At 43.4% G+C, this 24,642-nt stretch overlaps 1 protein-coding gene across 4 annotated transcripts; it reads right to left on the bottom strand.

The window, feature by feature from the left end:
* Positions 1-504: 504 nt before the first annotated feature.
* On the bottom strand, positions 505-24,620 carry vit (vitrin). 4 transcript variants are annotated; one of them, XM_042065908.1, is made up of 23 exons: positions 24,379-24,620; positions 18,108-18,201; positions 17,567-17,632; positions 17,316-17,472; positions 16,503-16,636; positions 16,000-16,077; positions 15,170-15,403; positions 14,538-14,585; positions 13,752-13,784; positions 13,551-13,604; positions 12,384-12,449; positions 11,334-11,396; positions 9,036-9,110; positions 8,666-8,728; positions 8,060-8,122; positions 7,081-7,143; positions 6,566-6,613; positions 6,114-6,182; positions 5,650-5,797; positions 4,710-4,813; positions 3,417-3,643; positions 2,531-3,044; positions 505-1,722 (listed from the first exon to the last, which is right to left on the bottom strand). In XM_042065908.1, exons 2-23 carry the CDS (start codon positions 18,139-18,141, stop codon positions 1,544-1,546), a joined length of 2,520 nt encoding a protein of 839 aa, XP_041921842.1. In that variant the 5' UTR covers positions 18,142-18,201; positions 24,379-24,620; the 3' UTR covers positions 505-1,543. The 4 variants fall into 4 exon arrangements, with proteins under 4 accessions (XP_041921842.1, XP_041921844.1, XP_041921845.1 ...); XM_042065910.1 differs by lacking the exon at positions 9,036-9,110; XM_042065911.1 differs by lacking the exons at positions 13,551-13,604; positions 13,752-13,784.
* Between the last annotated feature and the right edge of the window lie 22 nt (positions 24,621-24,642).

The raw sequence follows: 24,642 nt of genomic DNA on the forward strand, positions 1-24,642 counted from the left end.
TGTAACAGACGACCACTGTTTCAACCCTCTGTTACATTTAATGATACTTTGTATGTTGTGTTGTGATACTGTGTTGTAACATTCCGATTCATTTAGAAGAGAAGACAAGAAGACTGTTCTAAATGTTCTAAAATCCTAATATATTTTCACATAAGTAATAGTCCTAAAATCTAATGGGATGGGCCAACTCACAATTCCATAATGTAATTGTTATGACTATTCAAACAGCTGCAGAGTAAATCAAGTCCACTTGAGTCACCACAGCCAAATGACCCCCTATTTCCCATGAGGCACTGTAGTCTCCTATAGGTACTGTTGTCAATTAGAATTTTGTCATTTAAATTGCAGAAAGCTTAGTAATGCAAAGTGGTGAGAAACGTAAGGGGTAGATGAAGCCGGATCAAATGTATTACTGCAAAGGAAACCCAAACGCATACGTATAAGACAATGGTAGAGGACATTTTACTTTACTGAGTGTTTAATGAAACAAACATAGAACTGAACTTAGGTAATCTTTTTTTATTACAAATCGCATTAAAATCGGAATCATTTTGGCAACTTTTAAAAATTACAAGCAAAACATTTTAATAAGCATATGTACAAACTGGACAAAATTACACAAAAATTACACACTGAGTGAAAAAAAGGCTGTCTGTGAAAGGCTCTTGAGGGACTAGGAATGTTGTTTAAGTATAAATTGTGGTATGGTATTTGTGGTCTATAGCAATTACACAATTTCCTATCAATCGTTAGGCAAGCATACCTAAATATTTTCATTTAAGCAAGTGAAGATGGCATAAGCATTATGAAGACATGCTAAAAGGACACCCTATTATTTTCTGTCTCTTAAGTTTCCAAAATTTCACTTCAAGTCTCTCCTGAGAGAGAATCACTGACACGTTAGAGTGTTGCTCTCTTCCGTTGGTTTTTCTGTCCAGTAAATTGGATAAATTTGACCTTATCATCTATATGCTCTACACATCTCACAGTAGTCTGTCATCTTATTCTGAGCTACTGCACACTGTGAGACAAATATGTCTGTCAACTGCTGGAGAGAATATGTTATAGATAGTTTAGCATTGTAATACCTATTTAAATATGCAGTATTTAAAATGTGGTTATTTTTGTACAGTTTTACTTCTTCCTGCTCAGATTTTTTGGCCTGTTCTGTCTTCCTTAAATGGCCATCCATTTAAAGCGTCTTCTGCAAAAATGTGATAAACCACATAAATGTGATAAACCACCTCATGCTCACATTCCACTTAATCACATTCTCTCGTTCTGCCCCATTTACTGTCTGGCAATCTGTTAGAACTCCCCCTCCCCCCCCTTCAAAAGGTACACCTCTATGAAATCTTTACATTATGGACATGTAAATGTGTTGTAGTACTGTGTTATAATACTGGATGTTCCGGTGATGGTTGCATCTTTTTTTCCTACTGTGTTGTGTAACAGCAGATGATCTTGTTGCAATGTGTTTGTTAAGTGTCCCAGCCCTGTTATCTGCAGTTCCTTGCGAGAGTCCCGGGGCGCTAAGCTGCGCTCAGTTTCGAGGCTGGGAATTGAACTCCTGGCAGATGTTCTGTATGATCTTGGGCACAAACTTGTACAGGTTGTCAAACTCATCCACGAAGTAGGAGTGCTCCTTGTCTGGATCTGTGGCAATGTACTCCAATTCATCCTGAGCAGCCCAGGCAATACCAATGGAGTAAGCGATTACTCCTGGAAACAAACACAGAAAAAACAAACAATGGTTTGTACAGGACTCCAAAAATACAATTTGCTGTTTGATTTTGGTGTATATGTAATAAGGAAAAGTACAGAGACGGACAAAATGTCAAAATGTATAGTCGAATGCATTCTGAAAATAAGACCGGATTAACCTCAGAAAGACCTTAAATGGAAAATTACACTAAAGTAAACAGCCAAATGAGGAAAGCCACAAGCAAAAACACATCTACGTTGTTTTGAGTTGTGAGTCACAAAAGAAGGATCACTTTGTTGATCTGTTCATCTCACCCATCTTTCCCGCTTTATTTGTTGGCAAATCCAAGAAAGATGTTGTGATTGAAACATTGTACTGAAGGGCGTTTTTCTCATAGGCCAACTCACCTCTGACATTTGTTTGACCACAGCAATGATCAAAGCTGTGCCCTCAATGAAAATACGATCATCCTTCACACTGTGCACACCTCCTCATATAACACTCTTCCCCCACTCGTTTCCTCTTCATGGTGCTATTTTCCCTCATGTGTTTGTGTTCCCTCAGTCCCCCTGTGCTCCAGTTCAAAGACTGGACTAAGAGGGCAGTGAAACTCCATTGTTTATCTCCTCTCTGAATCAAAGCCCCTCACTCCTCTGTCACCTCTTCTAACACTGGACGTTTGACCACAGCAATGCAACCTATCACAGCTTTGCAACTACCACATGTACAATCTGCATACTTCCTCACTGCACCTCTTTCGAACTTTGACCATTTCTGTTTGCCCCCCCCCCACCCATCATCCTTCCCTCGTCTCTAATGTCTCACCTTTGCGGTGAACGGCGAGCGCTGGTGCCCTGACATCGTCGTAGGAACGGCCGTCGGTGATGACGATCATGATCTTGCGCTTGTTGGGTTTGGACTTGCTGAAGAGCTGCTCGGCGGCGAAGGTGATGGCCGCCCCGGTGCTGGTGCCGCCGCTCCAGTAGTTGATGCGCTTGATGGCGTTGAGCAGCTCGGCCTTGTTGTTGTGCTGGCCGAAGGCGAACTCCAGCCGCTGCTCATAGGTGTACTGGACGGCGCCCACGCGCGTGTCCGTGTCGGAGATCTCAAACTCGCGTGTCACGTTGGCCACGAACTGCAGGACGGTGCGGAAGTTGCCCGTCCCCACGCTGCTAGAGCCATCGATGACGAAGGCGATGTCGTTGGCGTTCAGGCATGTCTTGCTGCACATCAGGCGGTCGGTGTCACATACACGCTTGACCAGTGGCTGCACAGTCTTACGCAGACCAAACCAGCTGGACACTGGCAGGGAGTAGAAGCCATTGGTCCGGCAGACGGCCTGGATGTAGAACAGACAGTCACTGGGAGTGAATCTAGAGGGCCAAAAGCTGACCTGCAGCAATCTAAAAAATCTACTCTACAACAGTGTGCTCCAGAGATAGGGGATCAAATCAAACTGACCTCTCTACTTTTAAAGCCGTTTTCAGAAAAGAGAAACTCAGGTTGGATTATACCTGAACCTGAACCTGAATGGTTATTCAGGCAGTTTATGGTCTTCTGGCCAATGACACACAAACACACTGCATACCATACCTTTGTCACATGGTAGCTTTGAACACAGTATTTTAATCTCACCAGACCTACAAGATGTTAGGGATGTTATGCTTATGCAATGCTACGAGTTTTCATACAGTCTTGTTGTTGCCTGTACCTTATCCACAAAATTGGGCTCCACCACGTTTTGTTTTTCATTCTCATCTGGACCCTCAATGGTGACAAAGAAGATGTTGATTCCAGATTCTCTGGCTAGCCTGGAGGCCTCCTCCACCTTGTCAGTAGGCCAGCCATCTACCAGCACCACAGCCACGTTGGGCGCTCCTCCACGGTTGCCATTGGCATCGCTGAAGTAATGCTTGTTGATGTAGGAAAGGGCCTTCCCTGTTGGAACACAAGGGGGCAGCAAAAGGACACAGTCCTGATCAGATTATAGTTGTTGACAGATGTGTGTTTATAATGCACCAGTGGTTTGTGTATCCTACTCTCTCTCCCATAAATGCCTCTCTTACAAATTGTTGACATTCATTAGGAAATATAAAAAGGTGCCACAATCTCTTCTAGAAGATCTTCATCAGTAGATGGTTTTCATGCATCAATTTCATGTGAAATTAAACTTTTCAATATTGACAGATTTCAAAGTCATTCTGGAAATAAAGTCAACAATCTTGATCTGGACCATTTAATTGTATGGGAAATATCAGCTTCTGAAGTACTGCAGTCTTTCTGAACAAATGCAAAATGATTTACACCAGTGTCTGCCAGGCTTATTCAATAAAAAATAGGCCCTATTTGATTTGAAATTACAAGCTCTCAACCCTTATTTATTCGCCTCATCGTAGCGTGTTCCTGGTAAGAAGCTGCATCTGGTGTGTGGTGTCTGAGAGAGCTGCCCCAGAGATGGCAAAGTGCCACCAGGGCATAAACTGACCCCCATGATGGATGAAACTCAAACAACACTCGGTTAGCTTACTGGGGGAGGAAAACAAAAATCACCCCTCGGGCTACCAAACATGTAATTTACCAAACAGTTCCTGCATCAAATTTAGATTTAATTCCTAGCTCACATGTGCATGGCCGGTAAAGAGGGCCATCTCCACGATGCGATAATTGCACCCTTTCAATTTCACTTCACACTACAGTGGGTCATGCTGCTGAGACTCTGTAGCCCAGGCAGATGGCATGTGTCTCACATTATCAACATATCACATCGGCTCCTATCAGCGGGGTGTCTCCCTCTCTCTCTCTCTCTCTCTTCCTCTCTCTCTGTCTGTCTCTCTTTGCTCTCTCTTTCTCTCATTCTGTCTGCCAGCATCTCCCTCTCTCTCTTTCAAAGTGCTCCCTCTAGTCTCTCTCTTGGTGCGTCTGTCTTTCTGTCTCTCACTCTCTCTTCCTCTTCACCCCTTTCTCTCTCTCTTTCTCTCTCTCTTTCTCTCTCTCAGTAACTCACCCACATTGGACAGGCCTCCCTTCTGTGTGATTTTGTCCACGGCCGGCTTGAGCTCCCGCGAGCTAGAGTAAGCCTTCAAGTTGAACTCCGTCACAGGGTCATCTCTGTCAGAGAAGCAGAGAGCAGAGCAACAACAGGAAGAGGATGAGGTAAGTCACCCTGTCTATCTCAGCCCTGTAGGAAAGCTATCAGACTAACATCAACCCCTACCCACCCATCCCCACCACCACCACCCTCAACACCCCCTCAACCTCAACTTTGATCTTTTTATGGTCTCCAGGGCTGCCGTCGGGCTGTCTGCCAGGCTCGCCTCCCTGGGGGAAGGATGGGAGGGGGAGCGGAGTTGAGCCCAGGCGCCTCCGGACTGGGCCTCTCAGGTGATGACGAAGACGTGAATGTGTGGATCTGGGAACCTTCCTGCTGCCCTGACTGGAGATCCCTCAGGAAGGAAGGGAGCAGGCCCAGCTCTAGCCCACATCTGGCCCTGATCTCTGGGTGGCTCAACAAGGTGGGGACGAGGTCTGTCTGTTTGTGTCCAGTACCTTGTAGGGTGTGCTGGTATGTGTCTACATGAAATAGCTTATCAGCCCTCCCTGAGAAACAATAGCGTGCTAAGTAAATGGTTGTGATGAAAAGGAATTTTAACAAAGCCGTTTCCAAAGCACCACATCAATAGACTTTTTAAAAAAAGCAAGTTTACATCTATTGATTATTCCTACACCACCTCTATCCAAAGTAAAGTAAACTGGGGACATACATTTATGTAGGAAACATCTCCCATGGAATCTGACCCTCTGAGATTGTCCATATGTATAAGTATAAGTATATATGCTGTGATCAACTCCAGCAGCTGGTATGAACCTTACTGACTAGGCCTGGTTGTAAAATCAAACCCCAGAGAGCTGCCTTCATGTGTAAAGGGCTGACTAGTGAGACATACCCATACTGGATGATTCCCATCATGGGACCGACCACTCCCACATCCAGCGCCTGAGAAACCTCAGCCAGGAAGTCCTTCTGGATCTTAAAACGCCTCTTCCCAATGCTCCAGCTGCCATCCATAAGGAAGGCAATGTCCACTTTACAGTCTACGGATGAGACACAAACAAATCAGTCACATGTGTAGCACTTAAACATAGACTTTCTAAACCCACAAGATTGTATTGGCAACAACCCTATTGTCTGTGGTTGTCTGAGCTACAGTGTCACATAATGCACAGCCTGGCCCCTATTAATGTGAACCTGATGGAGGTTCAACCATTCCTGTAACACACCCAGAGACATGACCCAAAAACAAGCTTTTTTTCCAGACACAAAGTGATAGAAGTCAAAGGCCATTTCCATTGAGACGGAGAAGAAATCGAGGTGCTCCATTAACTGCGGTTCAAAACAATCCCAACGTACTTGGATCTCCCTGGGAGACGACGGGCTCAGGGGCCCTGGGTATGGAGTCCTGCTCGCGCACGTTGAAGCCTGCAAGGGGTGAACAGGGCAGTATTAGATACCAGAGAAACTGCTGACCACTCTGTCTCTCACCACATTCTACCCACTGCTTATGCCCTCTGTGGAGACAGTCTCATTGTACATGGCTAATTTCTTTTTAGACTTTGAGCAAGTGGGTGGTACCAAAAGCTTTAGAGTAATATAGAATGACCCCTTAAGACTGAAAAGCAGAGAATAGAAGAGAAACAAAATGGCGGCGGAAAGCTACAGTTTCACCATTGGCTTGAGGCACCTCTGGTGTCCCAGCATACTGACAAATTGCTGGAACAGGAGAGGTGTCCGGTGGCGCAGGGGGTCGGAGATTGGGGAGTGAGGGGGAGTCAGTTGAGCAGCGACAGTGCAAGCCACCTCACCTGGGTCGAAAGGGTTTACTTCGGGTTTCCAGGCATCCAGCGGCTCCACTGTGTTGACAATAGCATACAAGCTTGAGTTACCAAAGTCCTGGATCACTACATCAAATCCCTAAGCAGCTTGCATAGCAGCACCCATTGTGTACCGGTATGTGTATTTGTCTGTTGGTGTGCATGTGCCTCTGTGTATGTGTGTCTGTCTGTGTCTGTGTGTGACAATGTATGTGTTTGTGTGTATGTGTGTATGACTGTGTGCATAGCAAGGAAACACTTCAAGATTAAAACCTTTTGTTGAAACATTAGCATTATGCATCTGTATGCAAGCTGCATGATCGCCAGGGCATTTAAAGGACCACTATAAAGCATTTGCTATTAGGCCTTACGCAAGCTTGCAAAAGCCTTAATGCTGTAAAAATGACATTACCCACGATTGGGAACATGACTCTCTAGCCTTACACTGGCCTTGGGTCCGTCTGGGCCTCAAGTACAACAGGGTGGCACATGTCAGCGAAACCTACCTCTGGTGTGTGTCATCTCAGGGAGCAATTTACGAGCAGTGTCTGTCTCAGGGCCTCGAGGCGCTGAAAAAACAGAGAAAGGACAAGTCAAGGAGTGAGACGGCGTCATCTGTAATCTTTCCATGAGGGAATTACAGAGCAACGAGAAGTCAAATAACGAGGCAAACTCCACCACAGCCGTTGCACTCTGTTTGGCTCTTCCATCGCTGTAACTCTGGACTTGCAACGCTGGTGTTTTTTTTATTTATTTATATGGGCGTCCTCAAAACAGCCTCACCCGTTGATCCACAAAACCCAAATCATTTCATTTAAATGCCATGACAATGTTGCATGCCGAGCAAAGCAAAATGGCCTGTAATTTTCTTAAGACTACAACTGACTGACAGGATGCCATTTGGTGTCTTGTCATTGGTCCATGTGTGGGTTTTCTGGGCTTCCTTGATTTGTAGCTTGTTCAATGGTATTGGTATGAATGGAGATGCTAAATACAGGGGAGGCCCTTGAAGTTTAACCTACTTAGCTGCAAATTCTCACGCTCGCCTAAGCTACTCAGCCTATCTGGAGACTGGATTGCAAACCAGTTGTTAGAATATAAAACTATGAAGCCCTTAGACACAAAGAAGTGAATTCCTGTTCCTCAAAGATCTCAAATCTATAAACAGATGGTGACACATGGGGTGTCATTTACTTCTGCCATTTCCAGGACGTAATAAACACTTCCAAAGATGTGGGAAAGCTGACGGCTATGTGGGTCATTCCTGGTGTCCAAGACAAACCAGATCCCTTCCCCTTACTATCACTGGTTGTGACTTCATCTCAGAGCAATCTTAACATATCATCACTGAACATGAGCATTCCCATGTTTCCATTCATCACCAAACAACATTATAACAGCATCATAAAAATGAAGCATAGCATATGTAATGGCAGAACAAACAAGACAAACAGAGGTCTTTCTTTGGAAAGAAAGGATACTTACGGTACTGTCCAAAGCTATAATACCAGCGTTCATAGTCTGTGATATCAGGCCGTGCATCCCGGCCTAAAGGGAGAAAGCCAGCCATTTCAGATGCACTGGGTTAGTGTTGCTAATCGTGAGAGGTGATTGACTGTCACACTGATTGACAGTGCACAGTCAATTACAAAGCTTTAAGAAGAGGTGACTCTTTTCATGTCATGCCCATATGGCTTTCATACACTGTACTGTGTGCACACATGTGCATGTGTACAGTCAGTGTATTTCGCATATGGCCAGGACATATTACAACATCTTGAACGGTGCTGTCATAGACTACAATCACAGCATGACAGAATAGAACACACATTCCACCAAAAAGCTGCAGATAGTCTTGTATATCAATGCCTTTGGACATGGTATATACAGAAACACACATACATATGCACAAGCACACACACACACACACACACACACACACACACACACACACACTTATACACACTGACAGAACCAAATATAGATGCACTCTCGGGTGTGTTGAATCATGTCTGTTCAGCAACAACCAACATGTGCCATCTACTGTGTTGGAGTCAGTGTTGGGCACAGTGTGTTAGCGTGGGGACTTACCTGTGGTCTCTGCTGTGTCCCCCTCAGTCCATGTGTATCCCATATCTGGAGAGTGATTAACATCTAAACATAGAGAGGGGCAGGCATGAATGTGGCCATTAAGGCACAGTGGTGTCATTAACTATTGAGAAACATTTAGAACAAGGGGATTCATTTTTATTTATTTTTTTGTTTGATCTTCTTTAGATTTCGATTTTAGATTTCGTATTAATTGCATTTTACTTTAAATGAATGCCCTCACAAATCAATTTATACTTAGTTTTAGGAATAATTTTATGTGATGTCTCTGGTTAATGCTTTCTGCTGTTTGTTCCCATGCATTGCTGGAGGGGACAAGAAAGAGGCTTTTCCCCAGGGTTGGCAGTGGTACCTGTAGGTCGCCTAGCTCCGGGATACCACTCAGGTCGTGGGTAGCCGTAGGGAGGCCAATCCCTTCTAGCAAAAGCTGCAAGGGGGAGATTAGAAAGCTGCTTGTCAGGCATACGGCAGCACTGGCACAAGTTTACAACATTAAACATTCATTATCAGAGAACACTGCCGTTGCTCTACTCCAACAGCCAAAGGCTGAAACATCAGGCCACATCAAGCAGATGGCTGATTTCAGCTTGGTGTGAGATTGATGTTGTTTTACTGTTGTCTCCAGCTGCAACTAATGTGCGTTGTGCTGAAGGATATCACAGGGACTGACGTGTGCATTCATGAGAGTATGTCTTATGCTTACAGGGCTTGTTCCCTGCACTTACCATCCTGTAATGGCTGGCTGCACCCTTAGAGAATTGCAGTGGTAGAGGCTAGCGGAACAAGCATGAAGACACCATGAATGAACCCCTGCCCAATCCACTCCTCTAATTCCTCCAACTTCCGGAGTATTAACCCCATCATACTGTAGAAGCACTGTGACTATCATATCAGTGGCAAGTCATGAGAGCCCAGCACGCCAAAACAACAGCGAGAGGAAAAGCCTTTCCATCCCTGACCAGCCCGCCTGCTCACACCCGCACCCACCCCACCCCACCCCCACTCCCACTACCCTGCCCTCCACTCTCCCACAGTCCAGGAGAAGTGACTGATGAGGTCCTTAAAACAACACAGGCCCACGGGCCACTGGCTCCTACAGTGGCGGCCACTGATGCATGCCGGTGTTGACTGTGTGCATCCCGCTTAAATCAGGCTCGGCGCACCCCTGCCGCCAGCCAGCCAAGCGTGGTTGCACTCGGGGCTGTTGGTGGGGCGAGTCCGGGTCCTGACCTCTCTGCTGCCTCAGTCACCGCCGCTGTGTGTGTATGTGTGTGCGATGTAATGTGTGTGTATGCGTGTGTGTGTCTGTGTGTGTTTGTGTGCGTGTGTGTGTGTGTGTGTGTGTGTGTGTGTGTGTGTGTGTGTGTGTGTGTGTGTGTACAACTTGACCCAGACCACAGAAGAGCTCCCTTGGCGCCTCCCAAAGCCCTGGCATCAGGGATAGGATAGCATGGCACAGGCTGCCTAGCGGGCAGACAGACACACGGACAGAGGAAATGTTCCCTCTGCCAAGTCTGCTGTTTGAGACTTGAGCTGCTTAGAGTGGAACAGAACAAGCTTAGGGCTCAAGTATGTCTTCCTGACAAAGGAGTCCCCGGTATATTACAACAAGAACTCTACAAGTCTTCACAGAGTCCTTGGAGAAAAAATTCTTAAAAGAAGATTATTTGAGAGATTTAAGTTTTACAGGGACTACTGAAGAAAACCAGGGCACTACATACAAACATTTCTGTAGAAAGAATATGAGTTTCCAGCAAAGAGGGTCTTCTTTTCTAAAAACCAATAATACCTTTATTCTAAATGCCCTAATTTGCAGGACATATCAGTAGGGTGTAGATATGATTTTGCCTTTGCCATAGGAGGGGTGTTTGACAAAATGCTCCAGGTTATTTACAATCTCCCTCACATCTTAAATTTATTTTAAAGAATTTATAGTCTTTCTAAGAGACATCCTGCAGTTCAGAAGTATGTGAAGTCAGCTTGGGTACACCACAAAATTGTTGACTAGAGAGTATCCCTAGTTTTTTATTGAGAAGGAGAACATAAAACATAGTTTGAGACTTGGTAGGATATTAAACATCCAATCCCTGCCACGCAAACAATTCTTAAAAATATACTGCCACTTGAGTAACCCTAAAATGCCTTTGAATTCTGCAGCTCTCAGTTGTAGCATATTGTATTCATTTAGTAAAACAGACCAAATCAGATGGATTCTATTACAGGTTATTACAAGAAGTTCCTGTGATCTCTTTGATGACAATTAAAATAAAAGGTTAGTCAATAAACATTCTACAAGCAAATACCAGAAAGTCCATGACACTATCTATGCTCAGGTATCAATTCTGAAATTTCGGTTTAATCATACTTATAATAAACTTTTCTTCCTTTCCATTTCGAAATACAATATGCCAGAATGGCATTTGTGCACTCAGAATTATGTTTTGAAAGCAGGGCAGGAAATGACATCGCTTTTTATTTTTCACTGTAGAATTTTAAGATTCCCCGGTTACTGGCCATGTTGAAATCGATCACATTTATGGGGATCTTTTGTAGGCGCACTAACCATGAATGGGAGCATACTGTTTTAATGTGTGTGCCGTTTGATGTTCCGCTCACGTGGTCATGCCCGGACCGTCCTGCACATACTTACTGGGGTTCGTCTGGACAGCTTGCTGGTTCCTCTCAGGCTGAGCCAGCTGCACCCTGTTGAAACCTGGTTACCAATGTAAAACAGGCAGAGAGAGGGGGGGAGGGGGGTGAAGGAGAGCAAGGGCAAGAGGGGGAGTCAGAGTGAAAGAGTAAAGCAGAAGAGAGGGGAGAGAAGTAGAGAATTAAACAGGGCAGAGGGAGAGGGGGAGAGAGAGAGAGAGAGAGAGAGAGATTGAAGGGGTGGAGTGGACAGAGATGAATAGCTGGAGCACAGCTGTTTCATTTAAGGGTGCTAGGTGTCTGCTTTTCCAGTGTGATCTCTAGTGATCTCTGAAGCATGTTGACATGTCTTTATAAAAAAACACCTTTACATCAACAGTGCAGAAGACATAATGCATTAGTTAACTAATATTAGATATTGCACTTGTTAACATACTCTCTTTGATAGATAAACTTGGAACATTAATTCAAACTTGTAATTCACATTAACAAACCTGTCAATAAACTAAAAAAGTCTTATAGTTAATATTTTACTTAAGGTATGTTAACAACTGCATGAAATCAATATTTGTTAAGGGATTTGTTGCATTATCAAGCATTAACTGCCAGCCCTTTCGGTCTTTCCGGAAAGGCCTGGATGGTTTAAAGAGAGGAACCTCCTCCTGAGTCCTTATATACTGTATCCTCACTTACTGAAACCAGGGGCAAGTGCTGGGGAGAGTAGCGCTGACACAGGTCAAAGCATGATATACAAACCCACCACCTCCAGAGGTCCGCCACCCTGACTCAGCTGCCTGAAGGCTTTTACCCAGTTCAAACGGCACTCACACACTAAAAACAGTGAGATTTACGTTTCCTCTCAAAAGTGTCCAAGAAGGCAGCCTGCACCCTGGCAACAACCCAATCATGCAGTGATTCTGCCGATTTTGATTATACAGCTGTAGGTCGCAACTGAAATATCATGCTAATATGTGAGACCAGGTGAGTCCAGGCAGCCTGAACTTTCTGAAGTTGCGTCCATGTGAGCGTGGTGCATCGGAGAGGTGCTGACCTGTTCCAGCGGGGGATGCCGGTTGTCTCCTAACGGCTGACCCAACAGTTTCTGGTCTTCTCAGACCTACCACAGGGAAACATGTTCAGTGTTATGGTGTGTCTTAAAATCCAACTGGCTGTTATCATTTGGAATTTAACTTGAATCAGAGACGGTTGATAAAGTTAGGCATCAACAGGTCACTGTAGGAGTCACATACCATGTTTAAAGCCTTATGACAGAGGATTTCTGATGTTATAACAATGTCATATCATAAGACATCTTGGTGCTATAGTCAACATGTATATTACATTTGTATCTACATAATCTATGTACATTATTTACTTAAGACTCTGGATTAACATGGTATCTGCATCTAGTTTTAAACAGTTGACACCTACCTGTTTTAATTTTCCATTTTCATTCATGGAGCAAACCATTTTATCAGTACAGAGTCAGTATTTACATTACTGAGTTCCTGAGGAATATCTACTGAATGTGAATAACAAGTGGTAAATGGGATTGATGAATGGGGTAATGAAGAGTTATGTGCTGCTATTATGAAGACATGGTCTGGACTCCACACATCCTCACACAAATGGCTCAAAAATAAACACTGGTGACGAGTGTGTACCATGCTTTTCAGCCACATATATTTATACATAGAGGCACTGTGTCTCCTTGGGTGTGTTATGTGTGTGTGTGTGTGTGTGTGTGTGTGTGTGTGTGTGTGTGTGTGTGTGTGTGTGTGTGTGTGTGTGTGTGTGTGTGTGTGAGGACCATTCATAGGCTTTTCCACATGTTTGGCAGCAATAGGGGAAGTGCTGGACAGGTATCAAGTGCTTTGAAACAGGAGGATTTGAGGAACACACACCAAAAGAAAGAAAAAAAAAACGAGTGGTGTTAGTTTTATACAGGAAGGTGGACGTTCCAAGTCCGCAGGCTGGCTTTAGGAGAAGGGGGGGGAAAGACAAGGCTGATCATGTCCAGGATATTAAACATTTTGTTGGTGCTCATCGAAACGAGACAGCTGTTCACATAGAGAGTAGAAGCACCATGCAGAGCAGAGAGGTTTGAACCCAGCTAGTAAAAAGGAACAAGACAAATAGACAGTGGATTTGTCTCAGAAACAGGCCTTGATGCCAGGAATGACAAGGATATTATTAGGATGGCGTGAGAGGGATTTACCTGTGTTTGGTCGAGGTGAAAACCTATTCGCAATGGCTGAGCTCCCTCTGAATGCTTTGAAGAGATTTTATTGTCACATTAGTTTGAATGCTTCAGTGATGAACGGCGGACTCAAAAACAAATGTCACTGAATAAGACGCTGCAGTTTCCCCCTGAGAGGCTGAGTGTCAGGTTAAAACGTGGATGCAGGACCAGACATACCTTGGGCTCTTCCATGAGAACTCTGTGACTGTCCTACAGTAAATGTTGAGAATGAGAGGTTTGTTCATGTACAGTGATCGCAATCATAAACTACCCTTACCCTTACAGTAATTATTTAGAATACTGCAAACATTGTCTTTACAAAATGCTGTACAACTGCAACTATGGCAAAGCATCTATGGAATGAACCAAACTACATAATGCAATCCATGCAAATCCAGTTTTCAACTGGTCTTGCAATGGCATAGAACATCTATCTCATGCAAAACACACTGACACTAAGAGTTTAGCCCAAACGGGAGACCAATAGCTCCACAAATATAGATATTTGTGGAAACTGAGATACATAACACTACAGTTTACTGTATGTAGTAACTACCAGCCCAGAAAATGATTACATTTATGTAAGGCATAGAACATCTATCTCATGCAAAACACACTGACAATAAGAGTTTAGCCCAAACGGGAGACCAATAGCTCCACAAATACAGATATTTGTGGAAACTGAGATACATAACACTACAGTTTACTGTATGTAGCAACTACCAGCCCAGAAAATGGCTATGATTACATTTATGGAAGATTTTTTTTTTTTTTTAAAAAGCATTCAGAAATATCCTGATGGATATGGCAACACTGAGATGTGGACTAGAACAAACTGACAGGAGAGCCACCACCGGTGATAAACTAGAGAGACTGAGTGACTGTGATAGAACCCATATGCCCCTGAGAGTCCCTGACACCACAACGACGGCGGTCCATCATGCCATCACTGTCTGAACTTACTTGCACTGGCTCCTGAGGCTAAAGACGCATAGTAGGGGTGGACACTGCCTGGAGCAGAGAAAGAGAAGTGGGATTAAAGCAGGGAATGAAAGAGAGAGGGGAGAGAGAGAGAAGTGAAGAGAGAGACAGTGAAGAGAGAGAAAGAGAGAGACAAAAAGACTAAGAGTGATAGGAAGTGGGAGAGAGAGAAATAGGTGGGATAGAGAGAGAGAAGGAAGTGGGATATAGAAAGAGAGAGAGAGAGAGAGAGAGAGAGAGAGAGAGAGAGAGAGAGAGAGAGAGAGAGAGAGGGCATCCTGATGTTGTGAGGGTGCTGGAGTAAACTCCAAACCATTTTAAAATGACATTTAGCTGTTTTTGTTTGTTGTGCTTGTATGATTCAAAGACCGTGACAGCCATGATGGTCTTTTCCCAAAGCAAACACAAAAGCAAACAAAGCCCATCTGAGTAATGGTCATTTTAAAGTACAAATTAGAGGAGGTGCAAAGGATAGCCATTACTGGCCAGGACTGAAGGTTTGAAATGACAGCATCCATTCACTGCACTGGGTGGAAATGCACATAGATCCAATAAATGAGAATGTGCAATTAAATTGTGAGCGAATGACAACCACAGGTGTGTACGCAACCCACCTGCGTCGCGGACTTTGTGCACAGCAGCGCGTGGTTTGGCTGCGGCAGTGGTCGTGGTGCTGGTGGTTGATGGCGGGTTGGTGGCGGCCGGCGTGGTGATGGGCGTGGTCGGTGGGGGCGTGGTCGTGGCAGCAGCTGTAGTGGTTGGCTCCACCGCGGCTGTTGTAATTGGCTCGGCCACTGTTGTCGCTGGCAACGCGGAGGAGGCCGGCAGTGCTTTGGCTTCCTTCTGGCCTACAGGGGTGACAGATGGAGAGAGCGGCAAAAATAAGCTTCCACAGTGACTCTACTGTTTCAGTACATTCCTGCAGAGACAGACCCCGAGGTTTGGATGCACCCGTAGCCTCTGAGGACAGCAAGCGCATTGCACATTTTTTTTTTAGTTGTTTGGACCCTAGAAAGAGAGAAAGAGCGTGCTATGACTTTATTTTTTCACCAAAGCAACAACCAAAAAACTCCCTTACTGGAGTCCAAACTAAAAAGTTATACTTAGATATGCACTGCTGAGTACAACAAAGAGAGGACTGCTGAGATGTTCAAAAATGTTTGTGATGTTCACACAATGTTCAAAGATTGTTGTACGTGTGTGTGTGTATGTGTGTGTGTGTGTGTGTGTGTATGTGTGTGTACGTTGTTAACAGTGTTTCAAAGTCTTTTTAAAAGTGTATTACAATTGCTAATGCACCTCTTACTGGTCACTGGATCTATGTCAACACAGGACCAGATCCATCCCAAAAGCTGATCTCTGTGAATAATCTAAGAGGATAGGTGCCACATTTCTGGTAATGGGGGATCCCCTTGTATCATCTTCACCCACATGTCTCACTTACCAGTTTTCACTGTTGTGGGTCTTGATGGGCTGTAGTCCAAACTGGTGGGATAGATGACACCTTTCTTTGGTTTACCCACTAGCAAGAGGCAGGGGACAAGAGCAAGCCTTTAATTACACTACAAATCTGAGGTCATTCATATTTTACAGTCATATAAAAGTCCTGAAGCACTGCTCTCTGTGTGTCCTTTTACAGTTATTATAGCAGGCACTCTTTGATTGATGATGGAAAAAGTATTCAAGGCACATTTTCATTTTGTTGAACTATGCATAGCTTTTAAAAAACATTCCTTTTTTTATAAACATCTGTTTTTAAGGCCCTTCACTGACAAGCTATGACAGTAAAATCTTTTTAAAAGTTCCATAAACAGAAGATGGGCCTCGAGCTATTTCCACTCCCATTGCTAGAAACGGTCAACCTATTTTTATATTAGATAAATTCCCCTCAGAGCATAGACCTCCATATTTCCTCCTGAAACAGGAGAGAAGGGAGGTTTGACTGACCTGCGACAGTGAAGGACTCCCTCCAGTTGGGAAGAGACAGGGAGCGGATGCCGTGGGCAAGGCTGCCCTTGTAGGATGCCTGTCCAGCCATCTTCCTCACGATCACCTTACCTCCAGCATTAGTGATGACACCACTGCAGAAAAAAACAAAACCCAGACACACACAGACACACACACACAGACACACACACACACACACACACACACACACACACACACACACACACACACACACATTCGTTTTGCCATCCACAGTGTAAAATACTCCTAAAACAATAAACCCAAGGGAGGGAAATCTGCAACTGTTAAATCAGGTGCCACATTTCAACTCTACAAAGAAAAGCAATTGTTGTGCAAAGCCAAAAGTAGCAGCAATGTCCACTTCATTGTTGACATGCACTCCTGAAGAACAGCTGTGCACATATCCTCTCTATAGATGCTAATTCAAAGTATTTGAATATAGTTTAATCATCCAACTCAAAGTAAATATGGTTGAATTGTTCCAACTCATTCCATTCCAAACATCCAATTATCTTGTAAATTAGTCTCATCCACTTTGTCAGTGAAACAACAATCTTTTATTTGAGACTGGTGAAAACCTCAGAGTACCACCCACTATTTCAAACCGTGAAAAATGTGTTAATGAGGAAAATGCTATTGCTAAATTGGATGCTTAACTATAATTCAATGGAAAGTGCTACTTATCTTGTAAAGTCAAAAGCTGGCTATAATGTCCCCCTTGGCAACAAAACAAAGACCTTCAAGAGGCCCTTATCAAAAGAGGCCTGGCATCTGTGCAGTACCCACAATTACCTGTGGATGGCAGCATTGCAAATACTGGAGATGGAGGCAAACACTCCTGTCCCATAGACCCTCTGCTTGGTCTCCTTACAGTGGGCTGGACATTTGGCAATGAATTCTGGGAGGCTGATCTTGCCTGCGCGTACATCACACTCAATAGAGGGTACCACTAAAGATGGGTGAATAGATAGATGGCAGGTTATTCATGACTGGTTTGGAAACAGTCTTTTGGCAGAGAGCTGCTGGGATGTGCAGTAGTGTACCTTGTTTTGGCTTCTTGTTCTTTTGGCTGTTGGGCTTTGCCAGGCTACCACTGGTGAACAGAATGACTAAACAGGGAGGGTAAAAAAAACACTATGAAAGACACTGCATGTGTTACATATGGTAAGGCTTCATGAGACGATAATGAACACAGAGCTTTTTGTTATCACAAGAGTATTTTGAGAACAAAGGTATTATGCTAAGGGATTCTTTGGTGTTGTAATGTTATATCCCCAAAACAAAAGTGCTTTTATGTGCAAACTCTTTTTTGGATAATGGCTTGTAGTATTAGATGGAGCATCTTCTAAACCACATTACCACACAGAACAATACAAAACAGGGTTGACATTGAATTTTATTCAATTCGATATGTCCTATAAGGGCAATGAATGAGGGCAATCATGCAATGGTGCAATCATGAGTGATTCAATTGCCATAAAGGCAAATGTTTTAATAGTGACTGTGAAAGAAATCCATTAATCTACGATAAGTCATATAATTTAATGAATCACAACATCACAGCCATAACCCATAGAAGCCTACCAATACAGATGGCTGTTAGCGGTGCTTTGAGCATCTTTGCAGACAGGAAGAGTAGGCTGGTCAGCAAACTCAGTTGTGGTCTCCTCACTCCAACCTACAGGGGAAACGCTTGATTAATCATCTCCTTTTCATCATGTAGAGGGTGGGAGTATCAAACAGTGGAACTGAACAGCATACAGCCCTGAAATACATGCTGTAGGCAGTGATGTGGACTCTGATGAACAATCCTACATCGAAACGTTAGTCTTTTGCTGCACCGTGTGATCACTGTTCTCCAGTGATCACCTCATTTTACTGCATGTTGTCTGACATTTCCAGAGCAAATAATCTATAGAGGGACTTCTATTCATTCTTATATATTCTGACAGTTATATTTACCACAGCATCTTTTAAGCTGTCTCTGACCAAGAAAGACTCTGTTGTTTGGTTTGGGGCAAGTAGCCAGAGTTTGACAGTTGAAGGGCAGTGTCTGACATTTCCAGAGAAAATAATCTATAGAGGGACTTCTATTAATTCTTATATATTCTGACAATTATATTTACCACAGCATCTTTTAAGCTGTCTCTGACCAAGAAAGACTCTGTTGTTTGGTTTGGGGCAAGTAGCCAGAGATTGACAGTTGAATGATGAAGGTCAATGAGAACCTGATGTAGCATCAGTAGATATTTGTAGGGAACCATATCTTTATCAGACCATGCTTCCTCTTTGATCCAAACCATGCTTTCCCTTTACATACACATCTTATGGAGTAGCTGACTCTGGACCAGAGCTGGTTTAGATCTGGCCCCGTCCACAGGGTCCACAACAGATAGATACTTTGTACAGATAGATATGTTTTTATTGCCACACAACAATGTTGGTGGAATGTTTGTTACAGAAGGATTTCGCTCAATCCAGTGAAGTAATAATATAATTTAAAAAAAATATATAATAATAATAATAATAATAATAATAGTAATGATTAAAAAAAGGTTTAGAGGACCAGAATACAATCTCACCATGTTGGTGTCCCACAAACTCTGTAACCCACCCGTCTCAGGCCCAGCAGGCTTTAGATGTACCACAAATCAAACACATTCAGCTCTGATGCATGCATATCCCTCCTCATAAGCTAAATCAAGTGTATATGGTTAGGATTCAAACTTATCTTTAAAGGATAGTAGAATGTGATTCAGCTCTTCTACAGACATATTACATATTTATCACATGTTTGTGGCATTTGCCAAGTCAGACATTAAACATTAGACAGCTCCAGTGTTGTGAGAGGTTTTTTTCCTCCAACCAGACTGATCTTCCCAGTCAGTCAATCAACTAATCACTGTCTGCCAACAAGTTGTTTTAGGTGTCTCCATGCAGCGGCAGATGGACTGTGTGGAGAAAGATGTCCTCAGCTTCCCCCTGCATTGGCATTGCACGCTGTGATTCACATTCAGTTTTCCGAAGGGTTGTTGACATTTAAGGCCAACAACCAATGAAAATACACCCCTCCCCGTGCTCCTGAATCAAGTGTGATGATTGGCTGGAGATGATTCCAAGCCTCTATGTTTGTTTTCCATTTGCAGAGCCAGGACTGTGTACAAACAAACACCAATGTTTTTTGGGGGTTTTTTTTGCAAAAACTAAACAGACAGCTATTGGACTGTAACGAGCATTTCACTGAATTTGACAAACAGTGTTAAGTGACAAACAACTGTTACAACGGATAAGAGTCACAGACTGTACCTTTAAGGTTGTTAGATCACACATATTTCTTCAGTGACATAAGCTGGCTTTGAATAAACCAATTATTGAAAATGTAATACAGTATAAACAGCATGACAACATAACTCTGTGTTTCCCTATTTCTCAATAGTGCTCCTGATATAAATCTGTAAGCACACAGACATGTGCAGACAGAACCACCTCACTCTCGCTCTCAGTTTCATACCAGCACAAACGCTCCCTCTTTGACAATAGTATCCTAGGTGATCATGGAGATGGCTTGTTTGTATTTCCATTACAGTGAGGCATTTATGACTCTTGAGTGAACCATATGATTGACTGTTCCCCAGACCCCAGCCACGATAAAGTATAGAGTTGAGAGAGACGTCAGGGAAAGTCCTCTACCTACATTTTCATCTCACCGAGATTAGGCTGCAGACAGACATAAGACCCGACAAGGCAGGTCAGCATATTTCCACAGTTGGGACACAACAAACGAGGCCTGCAATTTAGCCCTCTGCTATCTCTGTTATGAATGGTATGCTGAACTGTGTCTCGCGCCGTCCTGTCCTGTCTCTCAGAGAGACCATATTACAGCAGGTTAAAGATGATTAAATATGAGCACGTGCTTTAAATTTGACCCTAATATTTCGGGACCTCCTAAGGAAAGAGCCTCAAGATATGCTTGAGCTTAGAGATGTAAATATGGATATATACGGTACATTCCTAGAAAATAAATGAATAAATACTGGATATTTAGTAGCACTCTGAATAGTTTCTTTGGTGTGAATTTAAGGAATGATTTTTAACACATCAATGGAAAACACTAAATAACACCAAAGAGATATCTGTTTTGAGAGATTGTGTGTTAGTTGAGACCCAGCTCTGCCATTTCTTAGATATGTGACCTTTGTGATAGATTGCACTACTCTCCACACTCCGCACTCCACAGTGCTTTTTTGCAGGTCTATTAACATGATGTAACACCTGTCAGATCCTTTCATATATCAAAACATCTGCAGTAGCAGCCCAACTGCCTGCACTACGACACAAATATTACTACCTCATATCATGTGTCGTCATAAAAGCTATGCCAGTAAACTCCAAAGACAATTTAGCTGCATCATGTGATGTCCCAGGCTAAGAACAAACATGTCAGATGGTGGGTACAGTAACATTTTTATGGCTCTGACATGTTATAAGGTCAATGGCATGATATACTGTCATGCATGACGTTATTATGAGACACATTATGTATGAACAGAAAAGAACTTCATCCTTTGCCAGACAAATAATGAATTTTGGACCAAATCAATTTTGATATTTGACTTAGAGAGCAGGTCTGGTAAGCTTTAAGTATGTATGACAAAAAACATATGCATCTCTCAAAGACCTTTTAATACAAGACGTCTTTGAATGGAAAAAGCTGACAGTAGTATCCCTTTCAAGGTCTTCCAGAATTGGGAATGTCTCTAAACAAGCTGGGACAGATAGTCCATAAAATGAAGTCCTACTGGTTCCATGCGCCAAGTAAGGTCATCCCACCAAGGAAACTACAAAAGCCAAACACCTGTCATTATATCAACAGAAAATCCTTCTGTGTGCTTGTTCAGATTTTCATTTTTTTTCAAACAAAGAGGGAAAAAGGTGGCAGCATGTACACACTGAATTGAATAAACCAAATAAACTCCCCATGGGGGTTTCCTGGGATTAAGCACAGACAGATGAGAGCAACCAGGGCGGGGAGAACCAATCAAAGTAGGCTGGAGGCGTCCTGGGTGGCAGGGCCCTCCTGGGAGTGTGAGGGGAGGGAGGAGAGTACCAGCACCGAGGCGTTTAAAGGGAGGACACTCCCTCACACCAGCACTCTGAGGTGCTGTGGGAGAGGCAGCATACTCTTCACTCCCCTTTAAGACATGTAGAAATGTTTTTTCCCCTTTAAGACATGTAGAATTTTTTTTTTTTTTTTTTTTTTTTAAAAAGGGAATTCAAAGGGGAAACCATTCACTGTGTACACACAGCCATTCAACTGAGGAATCACCCATGAACAAACATTGACATTAATAGGTAGAAAAACATTCACAATGTGAATGGTTCCTCTGATCTTTTCACTGAACATTCACATGTGCTTTAGGTCTAATTCATACCATGATGATGACCCAAGGCACTTTTCCCCCCTTTCACATATGACGTGATGATTCCTTTCACCTCAAAGCTTCCTATGAGATTTCATGTGAACACTTGCATGTGAAGGTTATCCTGCTATGAGCACACCCCAACATGCATATCACACATTTCTAAAATACTTACTAGGGCAGGGACTTTTCTTTTTCTTTTTACAGTCCCCTGAGCCAAATACTTCAGGTTTTTAAGCCAATTTAAATCTCTGTCCACTTTGAACTCTCCTGAGCTCTACAATCTTGCATCACAAGACCAAGCTGTGCAAAAACACGCCGTGAAAAGGCTGCTGAGGTAAATCGTTCCTCTTTCAAACACCACTAAACCTCGGTCCCAAGGCTCATAGAATCATTTGGGTGCCATAGTTTGCATTTCACAATCGGTGGAATAAAGAACAGGATGTTTTAACCCAGTTTTAACCCAGGCTGGTGGAAACTTGATCTCATTCACTACGGCCGCTCCTTCCAACTTACAATGAGCCAACAAACTGTACCCATTGTCCACAGGTGTCCCTCCATAAGATAAGGACTAACGAGACTAAAGAAGAGGACCCGCTGAGATAGCCGGGGCTTGTCAAAACACACAAAAGACACACAAAACTGCTGAAGGTGTAAGAATGGATGGGTGCACTTGCACCTAAGAACACCTGGAAACCCACCATGCAGGTGCACACACACACACACACACACACACACACACACACACACAACCCAGACACACACATACATGTACACACACGCACACACACACACACACACACACACACACACACACACACACACACACACACACACACACACACACACACACAACCCAGACACACACATACATGTACACACACGCACACACACACACACACACACACACACACACACACACACAACCCAGACACACACATACATGTACACACACGCACACACACACACACACACACACACATACATTTCCTAGGGCTTCCACTATCAGTGTCACATAATTTCCTCTGATTACCTCCTCCCAAACCTAAACACAGAGCCCAGTCCAACCCACAGAAATGCCATCTGCTGCCTGCCATCCAGACAACAGTGGAGTCCGGATCAGCTCTTGCCCTGATCTGGCACAGATCCAGACCTGTGCTAGGTCGTGGTCAGGTCCGTACCATCATCAGCTCCATACATATTTGAACCATGATAATAAGATCTGAAGCAGCAAACCCTTACCATAAAGAACTAACTCCAGTGTAATCTCCAGTGTATTCTACAGTACAACAACTGCAAATTCAGCAAGATTAGCAACACACTGACTGACTATTTGTTCCAGACAGTAGCTGTCTTCTGAGTTGACCCACAGCCTTGATGTGGTGCATGCCCATTCCAGATGAGGACCAGATCTTCTTTAGGGGTATAGCTGATATTTATGATGATACGTGTGGATTTTGTCAACTGCATGTAAATACGTGTGTGTGTGTGTGTGTGTGTGTGTGTGTGTGTGAGAGAGAGAGAGAGAGAGAGAGAGTGATGAGTGAGGGAGAGAGAGAGAGAGAGATCACTGTATCAAAGACTGAAACCTCCAGCCTATCCAGCCAACCTCATCCCTTCAAACCAGCAGTGAAGACTGTGCATGGCCTTGATTCACAAAAAAGACTCACTAGTGTTCACTGTTGCCATGTGCCTGACAAGTGGTCAACAACAGGACTTCATCCCAGATGAGGGATTTTGGACACTACATGTCTTAACACTTGCACTGATTTAGTCAAAGACCAAATCCCTTGCACCTTTTTATATAAGTCCTTTGAAAATGAATCATTGTTTCAATAAGGCACCATGAAGTCTGTGTTTTGTTTATGCTTGGCTCTGTCACGTTCTGCAAGTCCTATCAGGATTTTGCTATGGTCATATCGAATTTACGTGAGTCTACAGTCTGTAGCCTACAGCTGCAGGGAAAATAAATTAGTTTGATGACGTTTAAAGTGTCGAACACCTCTCGACTCGTTGACTGTCCATAAAACAAATTGTAGCCTACAATTATAATGTAAGACAATGTAAATGATAATCGACAGAGGTTTGTATTTCCAGCATTTTGTCATTTTAACACTCATTTTCTCTATGCATATTATCAGCTCTGATTTTCCACTGTGAAAGGCTGGAAATAAACTTAAAAACACAAACCAGACACGCAAATTATTCCTCAGAAGTTCATATTAACTTTCTAACTCCAAAGGACAAAAAAGGATAACCGTCTTAATTAAAACCAAATACGTGTATCCTTCTGACATCCCATATTGAGGTAAACGCTGTATTAATATACCGGTATCCGGGCTTGTCCAGTAAGACGAGATGCCAAGCCTGACCACATGAAACAGATAAGAATGGTCCAAGTTCTGTCTATACTCCGTTGTGTGACTTTGACTTACCTTGAGATGCCGAAGCAATGATGCTGTGCGGGTTTTCAGGTGAAGTACAAATTCCTATAGCTCATAAAAGTCCCATTCGCATGGTTGTAGTTACGGAGAATGTCGGGGGCTGTTGGTAATCCCGCGTGCTGCACCGCCAGCACACCTTAAAGATTTTGTTTGCCTGCACAGTGATCTAAAGTCCTCATTATAGTGGGAAAGGGAGCCAGCGAAAGTAACTCCCTCTGCCCGCCCCACTAGGCGCAGAAATACCTCAGCAATCAA

This window comes from Alosa sapidissima, chromosome 16 (genome assembly GCF_018492685.1).
Source record: "Alosa sapidissima isolate fAloSap1 chromosome 16, fAloSap1.pri, whole genome shotgun sequence".
NCBI classification, from domain to species: Eukaryota; Metazoa; Chordata; class Actinopteri; order Clupeiformes; family Clupeidae; genus Alosa; species Alosa sapidissima.